Source organism: Ornithorhynchus anatinus, chromosome 11 (assembly GCF_004115215.2).
Source record: "Ornithorhynchus anatinus isolate Pmale09 chromosome 11, mOrnAna1.pri.v4, whole genome shotgun sequence".
Classification (NCBI taxonomy): Eukaryota; Metazoa; Chordata; class Mammalia; order Monotremata; family Ornithorhynchidae; genus Ornithorhynchus; species Ornithorhynchus anatinus.
The window spans coordinates 42,209,573-42,231,108 of record NC_041738.1 but is presented as its reverse complement, the minus strand read 5'-3'; the positions used below and the strand labels follow the sequence as shown (position 1 = coordinate 42,231,108).

General features: G+C 46.1%; 1 protein-coding gene across 1 annotated transcript in view; it reads right to left on the bottom strand.

The window, feature by feature from the left end:
* The window catches only part of GALNS (galactosamine (N-acetyl)-6-sulfatase), a 65,743-nt gene that overhangs the window by 42,716 nt on the left and 1,491 nt on the right, over window positions 1–21,536 (bottom strand). Inside the window, exons 2-9 of the mRNA XM_029075342.2 lie at window positions 15,095–15,218; window positions 14,369–14,443; window positions 11,258–11,360; window positions 7,292–7,435; window positions 5,876–5,942; window positions 5,647–5,774; window positions 4,887–5,026; window positions 3,797–3,900 (exon numbers count right to left, since the gene is read on the bottom strand). Of these exons, the coding sequence (XP_028931175.1) occupies window positions 3,797–3,900; window positions 4,887–5,026; window positions 5,647–5,774; window positions 5,876–5,942; window positions 7,292–7,435; window positions 11,258–11,360; window positions 14,369–14,443; window positions 15,095–15,218 (885 nt within the window). The remainder of the gene's footprint in view (window positions 1–3,796; window positions 3,901–4,886; window positions 5,027–5,646; window positions 5,775–5,875; window positions 5,943–7,291; window positions 7,436–11,257; window positions 11,361–14,368; window positions 14,444–15,094; window positions 15,219–21,536) is intronic.

Genomic DNA, 21,536 nt, shown 5'->3' with positions numbered 1-21,536 from the left:
ACCAGACGGAAGGGCTTCCAGAAGAGCTCTGAAGATGGAGAGATCCAAGCTCGTTATGGGCAAGGTATAGTGAGCAGGTGAGCTGGAGAGAAACAAAACATGTGATATGGGGTGTACTGGGAGAACAGAAATGAACAAGTAGGAGAGAAAGATCTGATTGAGTGTTTTTAAAGCTGACGGTCTAGAGTTCCCGATCAATATGGAAAGAAATGGATAACCACTGACGGCCTTTTAGGAGACGTGTGCAGAATGACATTTCAGAAAAATGATCCAGGCGGTAGTGTGCAGTGAGGACTGGAGAGGGGAAAGACCGAAGGCAGGGGTCAGTGAGGAGGTTGATGCAGAAGTCAAGTCAGGATACAACAAATGCCTGGACCAGCAGAGTGGCTGTTTGGTTGGAGAGGAAGTGGCAGATTCTAGAACTGACAGGATTTGGCGAAAGACTGAATATGGAGACTGAAAGGAAGGGAGGAATCAAGGATAATGTCAGGGTGAGGAGGATGATGCAGAAGTCAAGTCAGGATACAACAAATGCCTGGACCAGCAGAGTGGCTGTTTGGTTGGAGAGGAAGTGGCAGATTCTAGAACTGACAGGATTTGGCGAAAGACTGAATATGGAGACTGAAAGGAAGGGAGGAGTCAAGGATAATGTCAGGGTTTTGGGTTTGAGAGATGGGAAGGACAGGGATGTTGTCAACAGTAATGGGAAGGTATAGCAGAGGAATTTGAGAGCTAAGATAGGGAGATACGCCACACTTCTCAAATGACCAATAATATTCTTGAAATAAAAGAACCAAGAGGTCACCCCCCCACCACTTTGTCTGGGATTCCACAACTTGAACAAGATGTGGCAAATTTAGAAAAAGTCCAACAGAAACCTGGAGAAATGAAGAAAGGATCAGGAAATAGGGCCAATGAGGAGAAAGGAATTGTTTTTTTTTTTAAACTTGCAGTGAACTCTAAGGTGTGACCTAATAATGGTTTTCAAGCAAAAAACACAAAAATCTATTCGACAAAATACGTGTCTGCAAAAAAAAAAATCTGCCCAAATGGACATCATTTTCCCTGACAAACTCATCTTCTAAACAAAGAGACTGATAACTTCAAGTAAATGCACACAAAAACAGGTCACCCTACTGAGAAGTGGCATGGCCTAGTGGAAAGAGCACAGGCCTGGAAGTCAGGCCTGTCTGTTGTGTGACCTTGGGCAAGTCACTTAACTTCTCTGTGCCTCGGTTACCCTCATCTGTAAAATGGGGATTAAGACGTGAACCCCCAAGAGGGACATGGACTGTGTCCAACATGGTGAACCTGTATGTATCCCGGAGCTTAATACACTGTGTAGCACATAGTAAGAGTTCAACAAATACCATTAAAAATATGTGTGTGCAAACAAAATACATCAGTCAAGTCAAGCACATATGCACATCCATCAGTGGTATTTATTGAATGCTTACTGTGTGCAAAGCACTGTACTAAGCACTCGGGAGAGTTCGATACATCAAATTTGGTAGACGTTTCCAGCCCACAAGGAGCTTATATGCTAGAGGACTGTACAAGTCACATATTCATTCACACTGGTGAGGGAGGTAAATTGCTGGGTGGAGGTGAGTTCCCTGAAAGCAGGGAATGTGTACCTTTCATTTGTTGTGCTTTCCAAACGTTTAGTATCGTGCTTTATATTAAATACATACCACTCAATAAATGCCACCAAATTGCCTGAATGCTGAGACCAAGCATTCCTAGTTGGGGAAGGGATCATGGAGAAGGGGAGTTTGAGTTGAGTTTTAAAGGAAAGAGGACCCAGAGACAAGAGAATAGTACACAGGCTGTGAGCTCGTTGTGGGCAGGGAATGTGACTGCTTATTGTTTACTCTCCCGAGTGCTTAGAACGGTGTTCTGCGCTCAATAAATACGACTGAATAAGGGATGGCAGTAAGGCAGTCACTGGGAAGTGAGGGCCCTCAGCCAGGGGCAAGCTGGGAGAAGGCCTTTTAAGTCCACTAACTGCAGTCTGGTCTTGTGGCATAGGGAAATGGCAGGCAGTTTAGAGCCAAAGAGTAGCATACCTGAAGAGGTGTTTGAGGAAAATGAAAATGACTTCGGCCGCCCGTGTTTCCGCGGTGTCCACAGATTCCAGGGGCAAACAAAGCGAACCACATGTGTGCACTTTTCCCTCTCATCCCACAAGTCATGCTGGCCAAAACAGAGAAGGGCACCAGCTCAGGAATGAGTCTCCCAGTTGGTGGGTCTGAGACCAATCAATCAATGGTATTTACTGGGTGCTTACTTAGGGCAGAGAACTGTACTAAGCACTTGGGAAAGAACAATATAATAGTTGAAAGACATGTTCCCTGCCCATAGTGAGCTTACAGTCTAGAGATGGAGTCAGAGCTTGAGTCTGGGCCCTGGCAGGGCTGTATTGTGTGAAGCTCTTGGCAAAATGGGTGATTTAATCAATGTTGAACAATAATGGGCATTATTACTAATAATAATCAGGCCACTGTGTTTTTCCTTTATCACTATCTTTCATCCACATGATAACATATCACACATCACACAGTAACATATCACACACATAGTATCTCTTTCTTCCTCAGGTGCTTGAGGCAGCTATGAGCTATCAGATGGGGCCAACAAGGTTCAGACAGGTTAAGTGGATTTTCCAGAATCAAACAGAAGAGGCCCTAGAATTGTGCTCTCCCTACCCATTACGGTTACTGGTGACTCAAGAAGAGATCTTTAATTGGGGATTTATTTTTGGACAGGTAAAATTTCATTTCCAGAGATGGGCCATTAGGTTTGCAAGTATTTTGCTTCCTCTGAGGGACCACGTGCCAAGAGACAGCACGAATCTGGAAGTCAGAAGACTCTGGTTCAAATTCCAGCTCTGTCAATGGCCTGCCTGGTGATCTTAGGTAAGTCACTTAACCTCCCCTTACTTCCCCTGGTCTGTAAAATGTAGATAAAATAACTGCTATTCCTCTCTCTTGGATTTTCAACCCTGCCTGGCACATAGAATGTCTAATCTGATTGTTCTATCTGGCTTAATGCTTAGCACATAGTAAATGCTTAATAAATAAAATAATAACGTTGGTATTTGTTAAGCACTCACTATGTGCCAAGCACTGTTCTAAGCGCTGGGGTAAATACAAGGTAATCAGGTTGTCCCATGTGGGCTCACAGTCTCAATCCCCACTTTACAGATGAGGTAACTGAGGCACAGAGAAGTGAAGTACCTTGCCCAAAGGCACACAGCTGACAAGTGGTGGAGCAGGGATTAGAACCCACGACCTCCGACTCCCAAGCCCGTACTCTTTCCACTAAACCATGCTAAATACCATTATTATTATTATTATTCCTAAGTAAAATATGTCAGAACAGGGGAAATTATTCTTGGAGTCCAAACCAGGACTAGAAGGAACTAAAACACCCAGCAGGGACTAGAGGGAAGAGCACAGGTCTGGGAGTCAAGAGAGCTGGAATCTGCTTCATTTACCCTCTCTGGCCTCAATTCCCTCAACTACAAAATGAGAATCATTCCCGCCTTGTCCTATATCGTAGGAATGTTGTAAAGGTAGAGTGAGATAATGGATATGAAACTGCTTTGGGAAAAAAAAAAAGCAAAGCTCTACACAGATTCAAAGCATTTTTTAAAATTACAAGACGACCTCTAGAAATTATTCCGAACCCATAAGAGCTCTACTTGAAGAAGATCCCCAAGTCCTAAATCTTGACCCTTTTAGAGAGCTCTAATAGTGTGAAATGGCCTAATACGCCAACAACATTCACTTACTTGTCCGGCAGCTATGTGTCCTGGCCACCAGGCGATGGCTGGTTCCCTCATGCCACCTTCAAAGGTGGTTTGCTTCCCACACAGGAAGGGACCGTTACTGCCTCCTGGGGGAATGGAGAATTATATTGAAAATGATATAATGAATTGAAAACAAGATACCCCCAAAACCCAAAGACGACAGTTTGGAACTTTGCTTTCCCCAAGGTGGTGCATTAGGGCTTTTTCCGCGAGGAGGCAGAGAGCCTGAGCGGGTCTGGTACAAGGAGTCAAAGCTGCAGCCCAAAGTCAGCTGCAGGACGTACACACTTCTCTTGGGTCTCAGCTAAATAACCACCCGGAGCAAAGTGGAAAATAGAGATTCCCGGTCTCCGACACCGGAATGCTGCGAAGGAAACGGATCTGAGAAAACCTGTTCTTTCAATGGTTTTAAGCGAAGTGAGGAACGTAACGAAGGGCAGTAAATCCCATAGGCTATGAATTTTCCACAGTTGTTTGAAGGGTTTTTAGAGGACCCAAATAAGGGCTCCCTCTATAAGAACTGAAATGTGTGTCACGGTGGTTTATTGTTGGCAGAAGATTCAGAAAACCTTCAAGCAGTCAGACAAAGCACATTCATGGGGATGCAGAAACCAAAGAGACTGTGCACTGCCAATAAAGCAAATGAGAAGCAGCATGGCTTAGTGGGTAAACCATGGGCAGGGGAGTCAGAAGGAACCGGGCTCTAATCCTAACTCTGCCACTTGTCTGCTGTGTGACTGTGGGCAAGTCACTTCACTTCTCTCTGTGCCTTAGTTAATCCCCATTTTACAGATAAGACTGTGACCCCCGTGTGGGAGATGGACTCTGTCCAACTGGATTAGGCTGTATCTATCCCATCACTTAGTACAGTGCCTGCCACCTAGTAACCACTTGCTTAAAAAAACAAACCAAAAATCCACTGTAGGATGGATTAGGGGAAGACCCCTATCTAGACCTTCTCCCTTCTTCTTCCACTTAAGAAGAAATCAGCACTAGCTGGCAAGGCAGTGTTGTAAACGGGCAACTTTCTGAATGGGTGCATAAATGGGAAAAATGAATGTCAGACACTTACCCTGCCTTGATCCTGAAGCGAGAGCAGCTCCATTATCCGATGTGAAAAACACAAATGTGCTCTCACTAATACCCAGTTTCTGAAGGAATTTCAGGATTTTTCCAACGCTGTCATCAATTTCCCGCACTGCATCCCCATAACTACAGAAAGAGGGACAGTAAATTGATTGAGGGACAAGAAACACGTTCTTTCTTCTTGACTTTTTTAATGATATTTTTTAAGTGCTGGTGATGCGTCAAGCACTGTTCTAAGCATTGGGGCAGATACAAGTCAATCAGGTGGGACACGGTCCCTCTCCCACCTGGGGCTCACAGTTCAGGAGGAGGGAGAACAGGTATTCAAACCCCATTTTACAGATGAAGCAACTGCGGCACTGAGAAGTTAAAGTGACTTGACCAAAGTCACACGGCAGGCAACCCGGTGGAGCCGGAAGTAGAACCAGGTCCTCTGATGACCAGGGCCACGCTCTTTCCACTAAGCCACGCTGCTTCTCTGTTATTCACTAATCAACAGAAGTCAAATTACAGGTTAATAAAATGGGTTGGCTGTGATCGCTGGGTAGTTACTTCCATCCTTCGGGAGAAGAAAGAAGCCCAGAGAAGCTGAGGGCCTGAGTCACCCAGTCGGTCGGAAGAGAAACGGTCTCTAGGGGGTTGTACTGACGGGACCTGGCAGACCGACTGCTCCGCGACTGTCTCAGAGAGACAATTGTGGCTTTCTCCAGCACCTGACAGCAGAGAAGGAATATGAAGTCACTTACCGTCCTCTCTGGCTAGTGCCCAAGAAAGGTTTCGAGGCGTAAACGGGCGCGTGGGTAGCATCAATGGCCCAATACAGAAAGAAGGGATGCTGACTGCTGTGTTGTCTCTCAATGAAATCGAGGGCTTCCTGAAAGTGAGAATTCATGTCGCCCCTCTGCCTCTGGTGCGCAACTCCCCCCAAAAATACCAAAAACTGGCCTCCCCATCCCACATTCAAAGGTCCGCTACCTGTAGGTAGATCTGAGTTAGATTGGATTCCCCTGTGCTCTGCTCAATTGGAAAATCTTCGTAGAATCTGACGAAACAAAAGAAAAACCCAAAGCATAAGAAAATCAGGATAGACTCTTACTTCTCCAGGGCCCACACGGATAGCCTGACTGAGCCAAGGAGATCCAAAACTAACGGAATGTGACAAACTTCAGTAACCTTGCCCATCCAGTGATCATAATTACTACTCACATCTCAAAAAACACCCAATGGTTATCAAACCACATCCTTATCTAAAAGAAACTCCTAACCATCTGATTTAAGGCATTCATTCAGATCCCTCCTTCCTACCTTTCCTCCCTCTTCTCCCACTACGAACCAGCCCATACACTTTGCTCCTCAAACAGCAACCTACTTATTATTACCATTATTGTGACTTTTTTTTTTTTAAGTGCCGACTACACTCGGGGGACTGGAGTAGATACAGTACCATCAATCAATTGTATTTATTGAGTGCTTACTATGTGCAGATCACTGTACTAAGTGCTTGGAAGAGTACAACACAACAGAGTTAGCGGACACATTCTCTGCCCACAACAAGCTGACACAGTCTCTGGTGCACATATGGCTCACTGTCTAAGGGGTAGGAAAAACAGGAATTAAAGAAACAGGAAACTGAGGCTCAGAGAAATTAAGTGACTTGCCCACGGTCACACAACAAGCACATGGCAGAGCCAAAATTAGAAAACCCAAGTCCCCTGACTCCTAGTCCTGGGCTAGGCCAGGCTGACTCTCAATTGTGTCCGTTATGTTGTATGTGTCTGAAGGGGAGGCTGAGGCAATTTAGTGGTGATCTGCAGTAGTAAAAGGATAATAAGGTGTTGAGTGGGTTTATTCCCCACGCAATTTGGGATAGAATTTGAATTTTGATCTGGCCATTGAAAAGTGGTCCTTTGAGGAAAAAGCAAAGAAGAGTAGGAAGTTGCACTGATTTGCAGTTATCATTTGGGAGCATAATTCCCCAGAAGAACTACCGGGACCCTCAGCATTTTCAGAGATACTCTCAGTCCAATCCATCAACCCAGATTTGGACAGTTTTCTGAGAAAGATCTTCAAATGTTCAAATTGGCACCTGGCATAGTCTTTGATCTAAAACTATCCCAAGCTGACATGTTAACTGGAACTGTGGTCTTTGGGATTACAAGTGGGATTAGTATCACCCACATAAAAAGCAAACAAACCAACTGCCAAAAACCTTCAGTGCAGAAGAGTCAAGCACACAAAGACTCCAAAAAGCCTTCCGGGCCGCTTCAACAGGCAAAAAATGATCAAAAGGAAGTTCTCAGCTCCAACCCGCTCTGACTCTGGGTAAAATTGGAACGAAAGGAATTTATACCACTGATAAATGGACGATGGGAGAAGAAAAGGTTGAATTACCTGCCAACCATCTCCAAGTTCCTGTAAACAGGGATGTTGGGCCTGACCTTGTTGTTATAAGGTCCAAAATGACAGTTGGGTGAGCCAAACCACTCATCGAATCCATGCTTCAAGGGATGGAATTGGGGTCTTTGACCCAGATGCCTGGAAACAGGAACCCAAGACAGTTCAGAGATCCAACAGAATGGAAAATAAAAATGCTTCAACTATAGACCAATCCTCCCCAACATACATGCCCCTGCCACCATCCCACTCTCCAAATAAAATATTCCTAAACTTTTTTGGAAGCTGAGTCTCCAGCCCTCAACACCATCTCCAAGACCTATTGCCATCCTGTGATTTATTTTACTGCCGGCTCCTCCCGTAGACTGTAAGGTCCTTGCGGTCAGGGATCTTCTCTACCAACTCTATTGAATTACACTTTTCCAAGCGCTTAGGATAGTGATCTGCACATAGTAAGCACTCATTTCGCAGAATTGGTAATATTAATAATGTTAGTATTTGTTAAGTGCTTACTATGTGCAGAGCACTGTTCTAAGCGCTGGGGTAGACACAGGGGAATCAGGTTGTCCCACGTAGGGCTCACAGTCTTCATCCTCATTTTACAGATGAGGTAACTGAGGCAAAGAGAAGTGAAGTGACTTGCCCAAGGTCACACAGCAGACAAGTGGCAGAGCTGGGATTCGAACTCATGACCTCTGACTCCAAAGCCCGTGCTCTTTCCACTGAGCCACGCTGCTTCTCAATTGATCCTCCTCTCCCAACCCCCAACACAAACCCAAGGACACAAATTAATTTCCCCAGCTTTCATCTGGCCTCCCAACCCTGAGAAGTTTCCTGGAGGTAACTAACTTCACACCAATCTCTCACAGCTCAGCCTCTTCATTTTCCAAAAACGGGTCTGAAAGGTGAAGAGAGACGCTTCGAAAGCCATGAACTATTAGGAGCCGGGTGAATCCTAGATGCAATCTGATTACACACAACCGACATGAATTGCTCCAGGAACTGCTATGTATTTATAATTCCAAAAAAAGTTCCGTTACTATGTATGTTGAGTGATTAGAAGATAAAATGGGCAAAATGCCCACTTTGGTGACAACTGTGAAATCTGTTTCAACAAGCGAAGATCATCTGCTTAAGTCAAGAGGGAGGGGATTTCCAGTTTGCAAACCCCATGCACACATTGGAGGCGTCAGTCTAAGCTGTGGGGAACCTCCTGCCAGGCTCTGCTCTTCTCCGGCTTCCCCCCTCCCCCGAGCCTAATTTTTCTCTACAGCTGATCTCTCGCTTCTACAGTCAATATAAAGTCAAGACCAAAGAAAGCCTTGCTTGAGTGAGCCAGGAGGTTTTCAAATACTGCAGACTTCCCCAGCATACCCCCTTCCCTAATCTTGCTCAGCCTGTTAAGAATGTTTTGATCACTTTTCAAGTTCAACTAACTGCTCTTCATCTTAAGTGTCTTAGACACTCAACATTCAGTAATTCTTTTTCATTCCCTGAGAGAGCGGGCTTCTTTGATAGCAATTTGTGACTTTGCTCTCAGATCCCTTCGATCTTCGCCCTGCCCCCCGGACTTCCCCCTTTCCGGAAAATGTAAATTCGACCCTTAATTTTACTCCTAGTATTGACTTTGGCTCTTTATATGTTCTTTATCCTCGGTGGGACACTAGCCTGTGGAGAACTGAAGTTTGCTCATTTTTGGTTTGTATACACTCGTCCTTTACGCACATCTGAGAATTAGACCAGCTTTTCTCCCTCAATATAATTATTCTGGATTAACATTCTGTTTAATAACGAACTTTCAACACATCATCGAAACACATTTACTGACTGACTTACCAGGTATGTCACTCTGAATGCATTCATTCATTCATTCAATAGTATTTACTGAGCGCTTACTATGTGCAGAGCACTGTACTAAGCACTTGGAATGTACAATTCGGCAACAGATAGAGACGGTCCCTGCCCATTGATGGGCTTACAGTCTAATGCATCTGTCTTCCAGATAGTTACAGTATTTCCTAATTCACCCCGGTGCAGTTGGCTTCCTCTCCATGGCAGGTGACTATGTCAGCACTAAAATCTCTTTAGCTACTGGTGGTAATGGTACTAGAGGTTGTAGAAGTCACATTTACTGAGCCTACACTTGATAGGCTGCACTGTACGAAGTGTTTGGGAGGTACGGAATAAAGAATTGACAATTTCCCTGTTCACAAGGAGTTTACACTCTAACGAAGGGCAAACATGAAAATACTGATAATGCTGTTGAAATATAGTGAGCGGACATAGATGAGCGTGAAGGAGGGTGCAAATAGGTCCGTGTGTGCTAGAGCCAGGCCAGCAGTATTCTCACAGGAGACCCACATCAGCCTCAAACCCAGTCATCCCTGCTTTAGCTTCCAGAAACTGGCCAGGTGTGTGGTCTCCACAGGTCTTAGTCTAGGCCACTAACAGTCTGGGAAAGCAGTGGAGAGAGCACAGACCTGGGTTCTAATCCTCGCTCTGCCACTTGCCTGCTGTACGACCTTGGGCAGCCCACCTAACTTCTTTGTGCCTCAGTTTCGTCAACTACAATTTCAGTACCTGCTTTCCCTCCTACTTAGACTGTGAGCCGCATGTGGGACAGGGGACTGTGTCCGATCTGACTTCTATATCTATCCTAGTGCTTAGAACAGTGTTTGACACAGTAAGGGCTTAATACCTTAAAAATAGACTAACTCCCTGGACTTCCTGGAAGGCCTTCTAGCTCACTTGTTCCCTCTCCAATTTGAGAGTTACTGTGTCCGGCAAACCATACGGACTCCATTCAAGACCACTTGCTCTATGGTGGTGAGAAACACCGAAGCCTGTTGTTGCCTCAGGACAGGTTCACTGTGTGCTTTGCCTGATACCTGATTCCCAACGCTAGTTCTGCTGGTATTTTCTCTAGTTGGTAATTATCTAGCTTCTCTCCAAGTTCATTAGGCACCAAAATTGTGAACCCCAAGAGTTCCGCCTAGAAACCCTGATGGGCCCTGACCTGGCCATAAAAAAGCTTTCCAATACTTCCAAATACGCTCTGCCGATGCATTCACTTTATCGACAACCTCGGTAATCATTTCTGGGCTGTAGGATGAGTTCGCCATGGACAGCTTCCCGGTTTATCCTTGAGAGGAGTGGAGAGGAAGAAGAGAGGCATGACTCTGTCTTCAGTTAGCCCCTTGGCTCCTAAGATTTCCTGTGAGTCATTAACCAAGCTTCCATTATTCACTCTGCTAGTGTTCTAGAAACCCTCCAAAGCTGCAAATGCATTTTTTTTTAATTTCCAAGACTTTTTCAACTTATCTTTCTTTAATGGGAAAGCTGGGGAGGTGAAGAAATAAGCCACCTCTGTGCTCCTTGAAAGTCTCATAGATGAAAATGAAGTGAAAAATTCCCAGCACGATGAATGCCCTGTTGAGCTGAGCCGCTCCAGAAGGAAAATTTTCACTAATTCCTCTTCTGCAAGTGGGTTTTCCCTACACTTGACTATCACTGTGCTTCTAATTACAGGCGACTACATCAATATCTGTTCTACCTAAGATTTCTCCAGGTCCCTTCAGTACTTTTTTTTTTTTGTGGCATTTCAGTTCTACCACAGAACTTCCTTGAATGTGCAAGCTATCCTGACTGTGGCCTTTCGATGTGAAGGCTCAATCTTTCCATACTTCCCTCCCCTTTCCACTCCGCTCGAAGGGCTATTTTCCGCTACGGCTGAACATTTCTAAAATCCCACTCCGGAAGGGGCACAGGGACATTCTTTCTGCCTTCTCAACTGCGATCAATGGCAGGTTCAAGATATCCTTAATCTTTCCATCCCCTTGGCGTTTCTCCCAAATTCTGGAGTTCCTAAAAACATCTTACAGCTGGAGCTTCCTAGTGTGAATAATTTAAAAAAAAAAAAAGATAAAGAGAAAAAACAACAAAATAATCTCAAAGTAAACTTACCACTTGCCAACAATCTTACTGACATATCCCGCTTCTTTCAGCAGTTTTGGAAGTAGTAGCTCAGAATCTGGGATTCCCCCCACAATTTCCTGGGGCGTGAAGGCTGGATAAACGAGACGGTTTTATACGCTTACTTGAGGCTAACAAACAAGTCACAGAAACCTTACAACCAGTCGAGAAGTCCCATTTTAATTGGTGAAAATTGAGAACAGTGGACGATTTCGGTGAGAGTGCTGAGCGGTAGCGGGGATTAGACGAAGCAGCCTAGTCATCTCTAGAGAAGAGAGGGGGACGCTTCCTGCCAAACTCTAACACCTCTTCAAGTCAATGACACATTTATTTTTGTATATTAATGTCTGTCTTCCCCTCTGGACTGTGAGCTCGTTGGGGGTGGAGAATGTGTCTGTAGTTGTATTGGACTCTTCCAAGAGCTTAGTACAGTGCTTTCCACACAGTAAATGCTCAATAAATATGATTGAATGAATGATGAGTCCAACAGTGGACTCTGAGAAGCAGGGTGGTCTACTGGAGAGAGCACAGGCCTGGGAGTCAGAAGGATCTGAGTTCTAATTCCAGTTCCACCACTTGTTGGCTGCATGATCTTGGGCAAGTCACATCACCTCTCAGCATCTCAGTTACCCCATCTGTAAACTGGGGATTAAGTCTGTACTCTCCATGTGGGACAGGGATTATGTTTGACCACATTACCCTGTTTCTAACCCAGTGCCTAGTATGGTGCCTGGCACATAGTAGGTGTGTAACAAATACCATGGGAAAAAAAAAAAGTGCCCCAGCACCAACTGCATTACTATCCTGAACCTCTGCGTCGCAGCTGAGCGAAGCAACAGATCCATGCCACCTCCCTTCCGTGCCTGCCGGGACCCCTACTCCCTCACATGCTTTTTGCGTGCTGGTACAGGGATCAGAGCTGCTGCTGAGCGTTCATAGCAACCCCTCCACTGGACAGTCAGCTACACTGCCTGCCCAGGAACCAGCATCAGCTCACCTCCGCACCGCTAAGGAGACTCCATCCCATCCTGCCTTCTTCCACCCCAGCGGGAAACAGAATAGCTCCCTCAGCGTGAAGCTCCACAAAATCTCGGGAAGATTGTCGGCTGCTCTGGCTACTGCTGTGGATACAGGTGTGCCTTAGACCCTCGGCCATGAGGAGCCTAAAATTCTGTTCCTCTAGCCACAGTGCCCTGCTGATTTTTGGTTTTATTTTCTGTATTTGTCCTGGACTTTTATGTTACTTTAATTAATCTGCCCCCAGTCTCCATTTCCCCCCTTATTCTCTTGGACTGTGAGCTCCTTGAGGGTCAGGGACCATGTCTAATTCCTACTTGTGTAGTCTTTCCCGGTGCTTAGGGCAGTGCTCTGCACACAGCAGGTGCTTAATAAATCCTATTACTTCTAGGGGATGAGAGCAAGTGAAAGACAAGGCTTAGGACAAGGCAGGAGTGTTGTACCACAAGTTGGAGAAGAGAAAAAGCAGGACACATTACAGCAGCGTATTATACAGGGAAAGAGAAGAGAGCACAGGTCAGGTCCCTACTTTTTAAAATGCTCATCATCATTGCGGTATTTGTTAAGTGCTCACTAAATGCCAAGCACCGTTCAGAGCACTGGGGCAGATCCAAGCTAATCAGATCTGTCCCACATTGGGCTCCATTCTCTCCACGCAGTTCTCAGTCTTGCTTTGGGTCTTCCGTGAGGAGTAGGAATAGAGGCTGAGTCAAAGTAATGTCCCACTGGGCCAGAAACAGCCGAACAAGCAACAGTCGACTGCCATTCCCCTTTCCACATGGGGAGCGAGAAGGGCCTAAAGCTCCCCTGAGAGATCAGGAGAAGGCTTTGGGTCATCCTGGAATCAAGGACCTTGGGTAGGTCCTCTCTCTCTTCCCCACTGGGTAGGTCTGGATCACGGTTCCAGAGACGCAAGATGGCTCTAAGGACTCTCCAAATGAATCAGATCCCCAATCTCTTAAAACCATGACTCAGTCTCCAGGAGGGGGCACAGACCTGAATGGTTCCTCCTTGCCACCCAGCTCCAGGTTTTAGGGCCTGGAGTCTCCTGGCCCCGCAGGCATGGACACCCACGGGAAGATGGGGGACTGGGGGGTCGGGGGGGAGGAGAATCTGGATTTAACAATTCAGGCGGAATCAAACTGGGACCAGAAGCAAAAGGAGAGAAGCACTGAGCCGAAGATTTGTCAAATACCCAGTTCTGACCCGTCGTGTAATCCAATGGAGAACGCATAAGCGCTTAACTCTGCTTCTACCTCAACTCCCCTCGAAATTCAATCCTTGGCCCACAAAAATCAAAGCTTCTTTACGGTTAAATGAGGATCAGCAAAGCAAAGGGATCATTTGGAGGCTTAACTCTTTATTCAAGACAGATCTCTCTGTCCCTAGAAGAAGAACTTTCCATCGCTCCCATCCTTTACCTCTGCAAACGACAACATGAGGTCAAATCTTGCTGATACTCTCCGCAAAGGCTCAACAACAATAATAATGAGAATGTGGCCTAGTGGATAGAGCACAGGCCTGCGAGTCAGAATGACCTGGGTTCTAATCTGAGCTCTGCCACTTGTCTGCTGTGTGACCCTGGGCAAGTCACTTCATTTCTCTGTGCCTCAGTTACCGCATCTGTAAAATGGGAAATGGCTGTGAGCCCCACGTGAGACATGGACTGTGCCCAATCCACTTAGCTTCTATCTACCCCAGTGTTTAGTACAGTGCCTGGCACATAATAAGACCTTAACATAATAATAATAATATTTGGTAAATGCTTACTATGTGCCATAAACTATGCTAAGTGCTAGGGTAAGTACAATACAGATCAGATCAGACCGTCCTTTTACCACATCAGGCTCACAATTTAAAGGGGAGGGAGGACAGGTATTTAATCCCCATTTACAGATAAGGAAACTGAGATGCAGGGAATTTAAGTGACTCTCCCAAGATCACAGAACAGACGAGCGGTAAAGCTGGGATTAGATCTCAGGCCTCCTGAATCTCCAGTCTGTGTTCTTTCCAGTAGGCCACGCTGCTTGTTACCAAAGGAGTGTAAGAAAAGGGGAGAAACCAAATGAAAAGCTGAACACGCACCATTTCTGGCATGTCCATTGGTGGTGTAGAATCCATTGCGGAAAGGGAGGCGGCCTGTCAGCAGAGCTGCCCTGGCTGGATGGAAAGAATGGAAAAACAAAGGCAACACAATGACAGATGGTTTAACGGGCAGAAAACCCCCACTAAACTTCGGAATGAATCATGGCTGTCCGACATTTCTTCACTGAAGACCGCAAGTCTACTCGGTAGCGGCTTTGCCTAATTCCACGTTGCACAATACCGAGAACTGTGGATTCTCAATAAGAACCGAGAATAAGGATCTCGACAAACACAGTAGGCGCTCAATAAATACGACTGAATGAACTTATAAACACGATTCTAGTCCCACTGAAGATAGATCAAGCCCGTTCTAAAGATGAAGAGGCTGAGGCAGGGAGGCCAATGGGCTCAGCTTGGACCAAAGAGCAAGTGAAGGTCCGAATTAATCAATAAGTTAAACATCGTATTTACTGAGTGCTCACTGGGTGCAGATCACTGTTCTAAGCGCTTGGGAGAGTAGGAGAGTTTAGACTGTGAGCCCGGCATTGGGGAGGGATTGTCTCTGTTGCCGAACTGTTATTCCAAGCGCTTAGTACAGTGCTCTGCACATAGTATGCGCTCAATAAATACGAATGAATGAGAGTTGCAATGTTCAACCCCTAGGTCTGCGCTCCACCACCTTCTTCCCTCCCGCCCCAAAGTACTTTGAAACTGAAGTTTACTTACATGGAGAGCAGAGAGGGTTGGCAGTGTAGAAGTTTGGAAGAAGAACCCCTTCTGCTGCCATTTGATCCAAATTAGGGGTCTCTCTAGAAGGCTCCCCAAACACTCCCAGGTCGCCCCACCCCATCTACAGGAAAAAAACACACAGGGAGCTGAATAAATATCCACTTGCTAAAAAGCAAAACTGGTAGCAGCAAAATACAAACGAAATGACTTTTTTGCCCCTGAAATTCCTATTCAATTCAATCAGCAGCCTGCTTCATAGCCAGAATTAAGGAAACGAGCTGACAGAGGGGAAGTCTATAAATTAAGAAACAAGGAACTCTGTCCTATTTCCATTGGTAATGGGGGCATTTAGGAACATTCACACTCAAACAAGGAACTGTATTTAGGGTTCTGGAAGATTGGTGAGGGAGAGAAGAAGCTTAATCTATTCTATTCCATATTTTAACGATTGGAAAAATCAAAAGCAAGACAATAACGGATGGTTTAAATGAGCAGAAAACCCTCCCCCCAACCCCCGGTTCTTCTGAGTGAATTTTGCCTAGCCAACACTTCCTCTCCCAGGACCACAAGCCTACTCAGCAGTGGCTTTGCCTAATTCCTAAAAGAACTGGGGGATTCATACCGGAGGAAGAATCAGGAAATCTCTGACCTGCCTCTGGCTCTTTGAATATGTGACATCGGGCTCTTCCTCATTCTGCAAGCCTCCAGTAAACGAAGAGACGAGCTTTTGCTCCTAAGGATACTGTCAGGTGACTTGGCAGGGTTGAGTACATAGACAGTAACTTCAGATAAGGCTGAGGGATTTGTGGGGGCCTCTATCTATGGCTTCAGGAGGCTTGGGTCACAGTTGCTGGGGATCTTGATCTTGTAAGTTTTCCATTGTTGATGGCATCCTTCCCTCAACCAAACATTCATTCAATCATATCTGAGCACTTACTGTGTGCAGAGCACTGTAGTAAGCGCTTGGAAAGTGCAATTCAGCAATAGAGACAATCCCTGCCCACACTGGGCTTACAGTCTAGAAGGGGGGAGACAGACATCAAAACAAGTAAACAGGCATCACTATAAATAAACAGAATTATAGATCTATACACATCAAAACAAGCAAACAGGCATCAATATAAATAAATAGAATTATAGATATACACAAGCGCCGTGGGGAGGGGAGGGGGGAGAGCAAAGGGAGTGAGTCAGAGCGACACGGAGGGGAGGAGGAGCTGAGGAAAATGGGGGCTTAGTCTGGGAAGGCCTCTTGGAGGAGGTGAGCCTTCAGCAGGGTTTTGAAGGGGGGAAGTGTGATTGGTGGATTTGAGGAGAGAGGGTATTTCAGGCCATGGCTCAATGGCGGGACAGGCGAGTATGAGGCCCAGTGAGGAGGTTAGAACCAGAGGAGCAGGGTGTGCAGGCTGGGACGTGGGAGAGAAGGGAGGTGAGGTAGGAGGGGGCAAGGGATAGAGAGCTTTGAAGCCCAAAGTGAGGAGTTTTTGCTTGATATGGAGGTTGACAGGCAACCACTGGAGATTTTGGGGGGGGGGGGGGGGTGACATGCTCAGTACAGTTTCTGTAGAAAGATAATCTGGGCAACAGAGTGAATCGCACAAAGTAAGCGCTCAATAAATACGACTGACTGATGAATGGTGTGCTTAACTACAGGCCTATAGTGTTGAGTCCTTGGAGCAATAAAGGTACTTTACGACATACACGTGAACCAATATTGTACAAGTATACGCAAATTTGCTATTCCCTTTCTATCTGTGAGTATGCCTGCAATCGGACCAATCGACCCAAACAAAGGTTGTTACCAAAAACTAAGAAATCAATCCTGGTATATAGAGAACCACTGCAGCTCTGGTCGAAGTATTAGCTCCTAATCTACTTTTAACTTAAATCTAGCTCACTCTGGCAAGAAATTCAGCTCTAAGGAGAGACATCTCTTTGGAAGTTTGCAATATACCTCTCCTTTTTTTTTACGGCATTCGTTACCATGTGCCGGTCACTGTACTAAGTGCCGGGGTAGATACAAGATAATCAGGTTGGACACGGTCCATGTCCCACATGGGCCTCACAGACTTAACACTCATTTTGCAGACGAAGTAACAGAGAAGCTAAGTGACTTGCCCGAAGTCACACAGCAGACAAGATCCTCTGACTCCCAAGCCTATGTTCTTTCCACTAGGCCACACTGCTTCTCTCTAGGGGAATCATATTTCTGGGCTCACCTCCTGTATCTGTGGGGGGTCAGAAAGCTGGCTGCCCATTAAAAAAAAATTAAAACCAAGAAAGAATAGCCATCTGGTTGAGGAGATCAAAAGGCATGGCAAGGAAAGACTACAGAGCTGTAGCTTCTCTGGCTGTTCTCTTCTACCTTCTGGTCTTGTTTTCCTCTCAGGTATTGAAGCTCCCGGGGGAAAAATATTCAGCAGATGTTAATGTCTCTTCACTAGGACCCCAGTGCAACTCCGGTGCAGTGTTCCCTGCCATATCTCGATGGAGTTGGACTATTTTGCACTCGGGTTTCTCTGGACTCCAGAAGTCATGTGCGGGGCACCGCCCATCGATGAGCCACCTTATCAAAAGAGGGCTGGGTTAATTCTATCAGAGCCCAAATTCTGAACTAAAGGGTCACTGGTCTGACTCTGCAATGGTGCTTCTTCCCTTCTAAGGCTTTTGTAACTAAGAGTAGCTCTCAGAAGTACAATAATAATAATAATAATGTTGGTATTTAAGCGCTTACTATGTGCAGAGCACTGTTCTAAGCGCTGGGATAATACAGGGTAATCAGGTTGTCACACATGGGGCTCACAGTCTTAATCCCCATTTTCCAGTTGAGGTAACTGAGGCCCAGAGAAGTGAAGTGACTTGCCCCCAGTCACACAGCTTACAAGTGGCAGAGCCGGGATTCGAACCCATGACCTCGGACTCCCAAGCCCAGGCTCTTTCCACTGAGCCACGCTGCTTCAAGCAGACGAGCACTGGAACTGCACACTTCCTGCCACTCTAATGGAAACATTTATAAAGCTATGGCTGGTTTCCTGACATGTACAACCATGAAATGGCCATAGCGACAGATTCCCCAAGTGAGCTCTTCTTCTCTCCCCCATTTGTCACAAGTTATTGCAGCTGAAAATCTGTGTTGGTTTTTCTTTTCTTTAACCCTGCATCTAGATTTCAGGGGACTGACAAATGAAATCTGTGTCCCTAATTAAACCAAAAGTTTCTGAGAAAACAATATTCCCACCTGTTCTTGCTACAAAAAGTCACATGAGGGCAGCAAGTTGGAGAAGCAGTAAATTACAAGTTACAAAGGATCTAGGTTCTAATTCTGGCTCTGCCACTTGTCTGCTGGGTGACCTTGGGCAAGTCACTTAGTTTCTCTGTGCCTCAGTTGCCTCATCTGTAAAAGGGGGATTGATACTGTGCGACCCATGTAGGGCTGGGGCTGTGTCCAGCGTGATTATCTTATATAATAATAATAATGGTATTTGTTAAATGCCTACTATGTGGCAGGCACTGTACTGGCTCTGCCACATCTGCTGTGTGACCTTAGTCAAGTCACTTCAATTCTCTAAGCCTCAGTTCCCTCACCTGTAAAATGGGGACTAACAGTGTGAGCCCTATGAGGGACAGGGGCCGTGTCCAACCTAACTTCTGTTTACCCCAGCGCTCAGAACAGTGCTCGGCACATAGTAAGCGCTTAACAAGTACCATCATTATCATCATTATGATTACTAAACGCTGGGTGGATCCGAGCTAACCAGATCGGACCCAATCCCCGTCCGACGTGGGGCACCCAGTCTCAATCCCCAATTTACAGATGAAGGAACCGAGGCTCAGTGAAGTGACTAGTCCAAAGTCATATTCTACCTCAGCGCACGCTTAGTGCAGCACTTAGCGCATAATGAGCGATTAATACCATTTTTTTTTTTTAAAAAAACTACATAAATGGCAGGCCACTAAGTACCAAAGATACGTTTGCCTCTTGCAAATACAGCCCGGGCCTTCCAGCGGCCTGACAGAGAGTCTCTGCGCAGTTTTCAACTGTGGCCAGCTCCCTTTTGGGCCAGCGGAATTCCCCGCGTTCCGGTTCCCGGACTGCAGGAAGCGGTGCCCGGCCCGTGCCCACCGGGCTCGGAGGGGGCTGGCACCCTGGTCCTGACCCCCCAGCAGGCCGGGGCCCCGAGATGGAAGCCTCCCACTCTACCATACTTCTCCACGAGTATTTACAGTGAGCCTGTTGTTGGGCAGGGATTGTCTCTACTTGTCGCTGAATGCTACTTTCCAAGCGCTCAGTACGGTGCTCTGCACACAGGAAGCACTCAACAAATGCGACTGAATGAATGAATGCTCTGCACAAGGTAAGCGCTCAATAAATGCGACTGAATGAATGAATGCTCTGCACACGGTAAGCGCTCGATAAACGTAACTGAATGAATGAATGCTCTGCACAAGGTAAACGCTCAATAAATGCGACTGAATGAATGAATGCTCTGCACAAGGTAAGCGCTCAATAAATGTGACTGAATGCATGCTCTGCACATGGTAAGCGCTCCATAAATGCGACTGAATGAATGAATGCTCTGCACAAGGTAAGCGCTCAATAAATGTGACTGAATGCATGCTCTGCACATGGTAAGCGCTCCATAAATGCGACTGAATGAATGAATGCTCTGCACACGGTAAGCGCTCAATAAATGTGACTGAATGCATGCTCTGCACATGGTAAGCGCTCCATAAATGCGACTGACTGAATGAATGCTCTGCATACAGTAAGCGCTTATTAAATGCGACTGACAATGAACGAATGCTCTGCACACAGTAAGCGATCCATAAATGGGACTGAATGAATGAGTGAATGCTCTGCATAGTAAGCGCTCAATAAATGCGACTGAATGTTCTGCACACAGTAGGCGCTCAGTAAATGCGACTGAGTGAATGCTCTGCACACAGTAAGCACTCCATAAATACGACTGAATGAATGAATGAATGAATGACAGGAGGGATCTCACCCCAGTAGCCACCAGCGCTCAGAACGCTTGGCCCAGAATAATAATAATGTTGGTATTTGTTAAGCGCTTACTGTGTGCCGAGCACTGTTCTAAGCGCTGGGGAAGATACAAGGTCATCAGGTTGCCCCAAGTGGGGCTCACAGTCTTCATCGCCATTTTACAGACGAGGTCACCGAGGCGCAGAGAAGACAAGTGACTTGCCCAAAGTCACACTGCTGATCAGTGGCAGAGCCGGGATTTGAACCCATGACCTCGGACTTCCAAGTCCGTGCTCTTTCCACCGTGCCACAAATACTGTTATCATCATCGTTCGTCTGATTTGAGGGAGAAGAAACTCGAGCCCCGGTTTCCCACCGGGCCCCGGGCCGGTTCTTCTTCAAGGACACGGCCCAAGAAGGACCCCGGGTGACAAGTGACACACACACACACCACACACCCGAGTGACGGGGACACTGCACACCCGGCCGACAGGATGGAGAGTCGCTTAGAGAGGTGTGAGGTGCGTGTTGTGTGGCCTCCCATCCTCTGCTCTTCCCCCTTCCCCTCCCCTCAGCACTGTGCTCATTTGTATGTATTATTTATGACCCTATTTATTTTGTTAATGAGGTGTCTAGCTCCTCGATTCCATTTATCTTCATGATGTTGTCTTGTTTTGCTCTCTTTTGCTCTGCTGTCTGTCTCCCCCATTTAGACTGAGCCCGTTATTGGGCAGGGATGGTCTCTACCTGTTGCCCAATTGTCCATTCCAAGCGCTTAGCTCAGTGCTCTGCACATAATAAGGGCTCAATAAATACAATTGAATAATGAATGAATATCTGTGGCCCAACTGTACATTCCAAGCGCTCAGTACAGCGATTAGACTGTGAGCCCGTCAATGGGCAGGGATTGTCTCTATCTGTTGCCGAATTGCCCATTCCAAGCGCTTAGTCCAGTGCTCTGCACGTAGAAAGCGCTCAATAAATACTACTGAATGAATGCTCTGCACATAGCAAGTGCTCAATACTACTGAATATCTGTTGCCCAATTGTCCCTTCCAAGCGCTTAGTCCAGTGCTCTGCACATAGTAAGGGCTCAATAAATACAACTGAATAATAAATGATTGTTGTCCAATTGTCCATTCCAAGTGCTTAGTCCTGTGCACATAGTAAGCGCTTAATACATACTACTGAATGAATATCTGTTGCCCAATTGTCCCTTCCAAGCTCTCAGTCCAGTGCTCTACACATAGTAAGCACTCAATAAATACTATTGAATGAATATCTGTTGCCCAATTGCCCATTCCAAGCGCTCAGTACAGTGCTCTGCACATAGGAAGCCCTCAATAAATACGACTGAATGAATGACTATCTGTTGCCCAATTGTCCCTTCCAAGTGCTTAGTACAGTGCTCTGCACTTAGTATGCGCTCAATACATTGCTCTGCACATAGTAAGC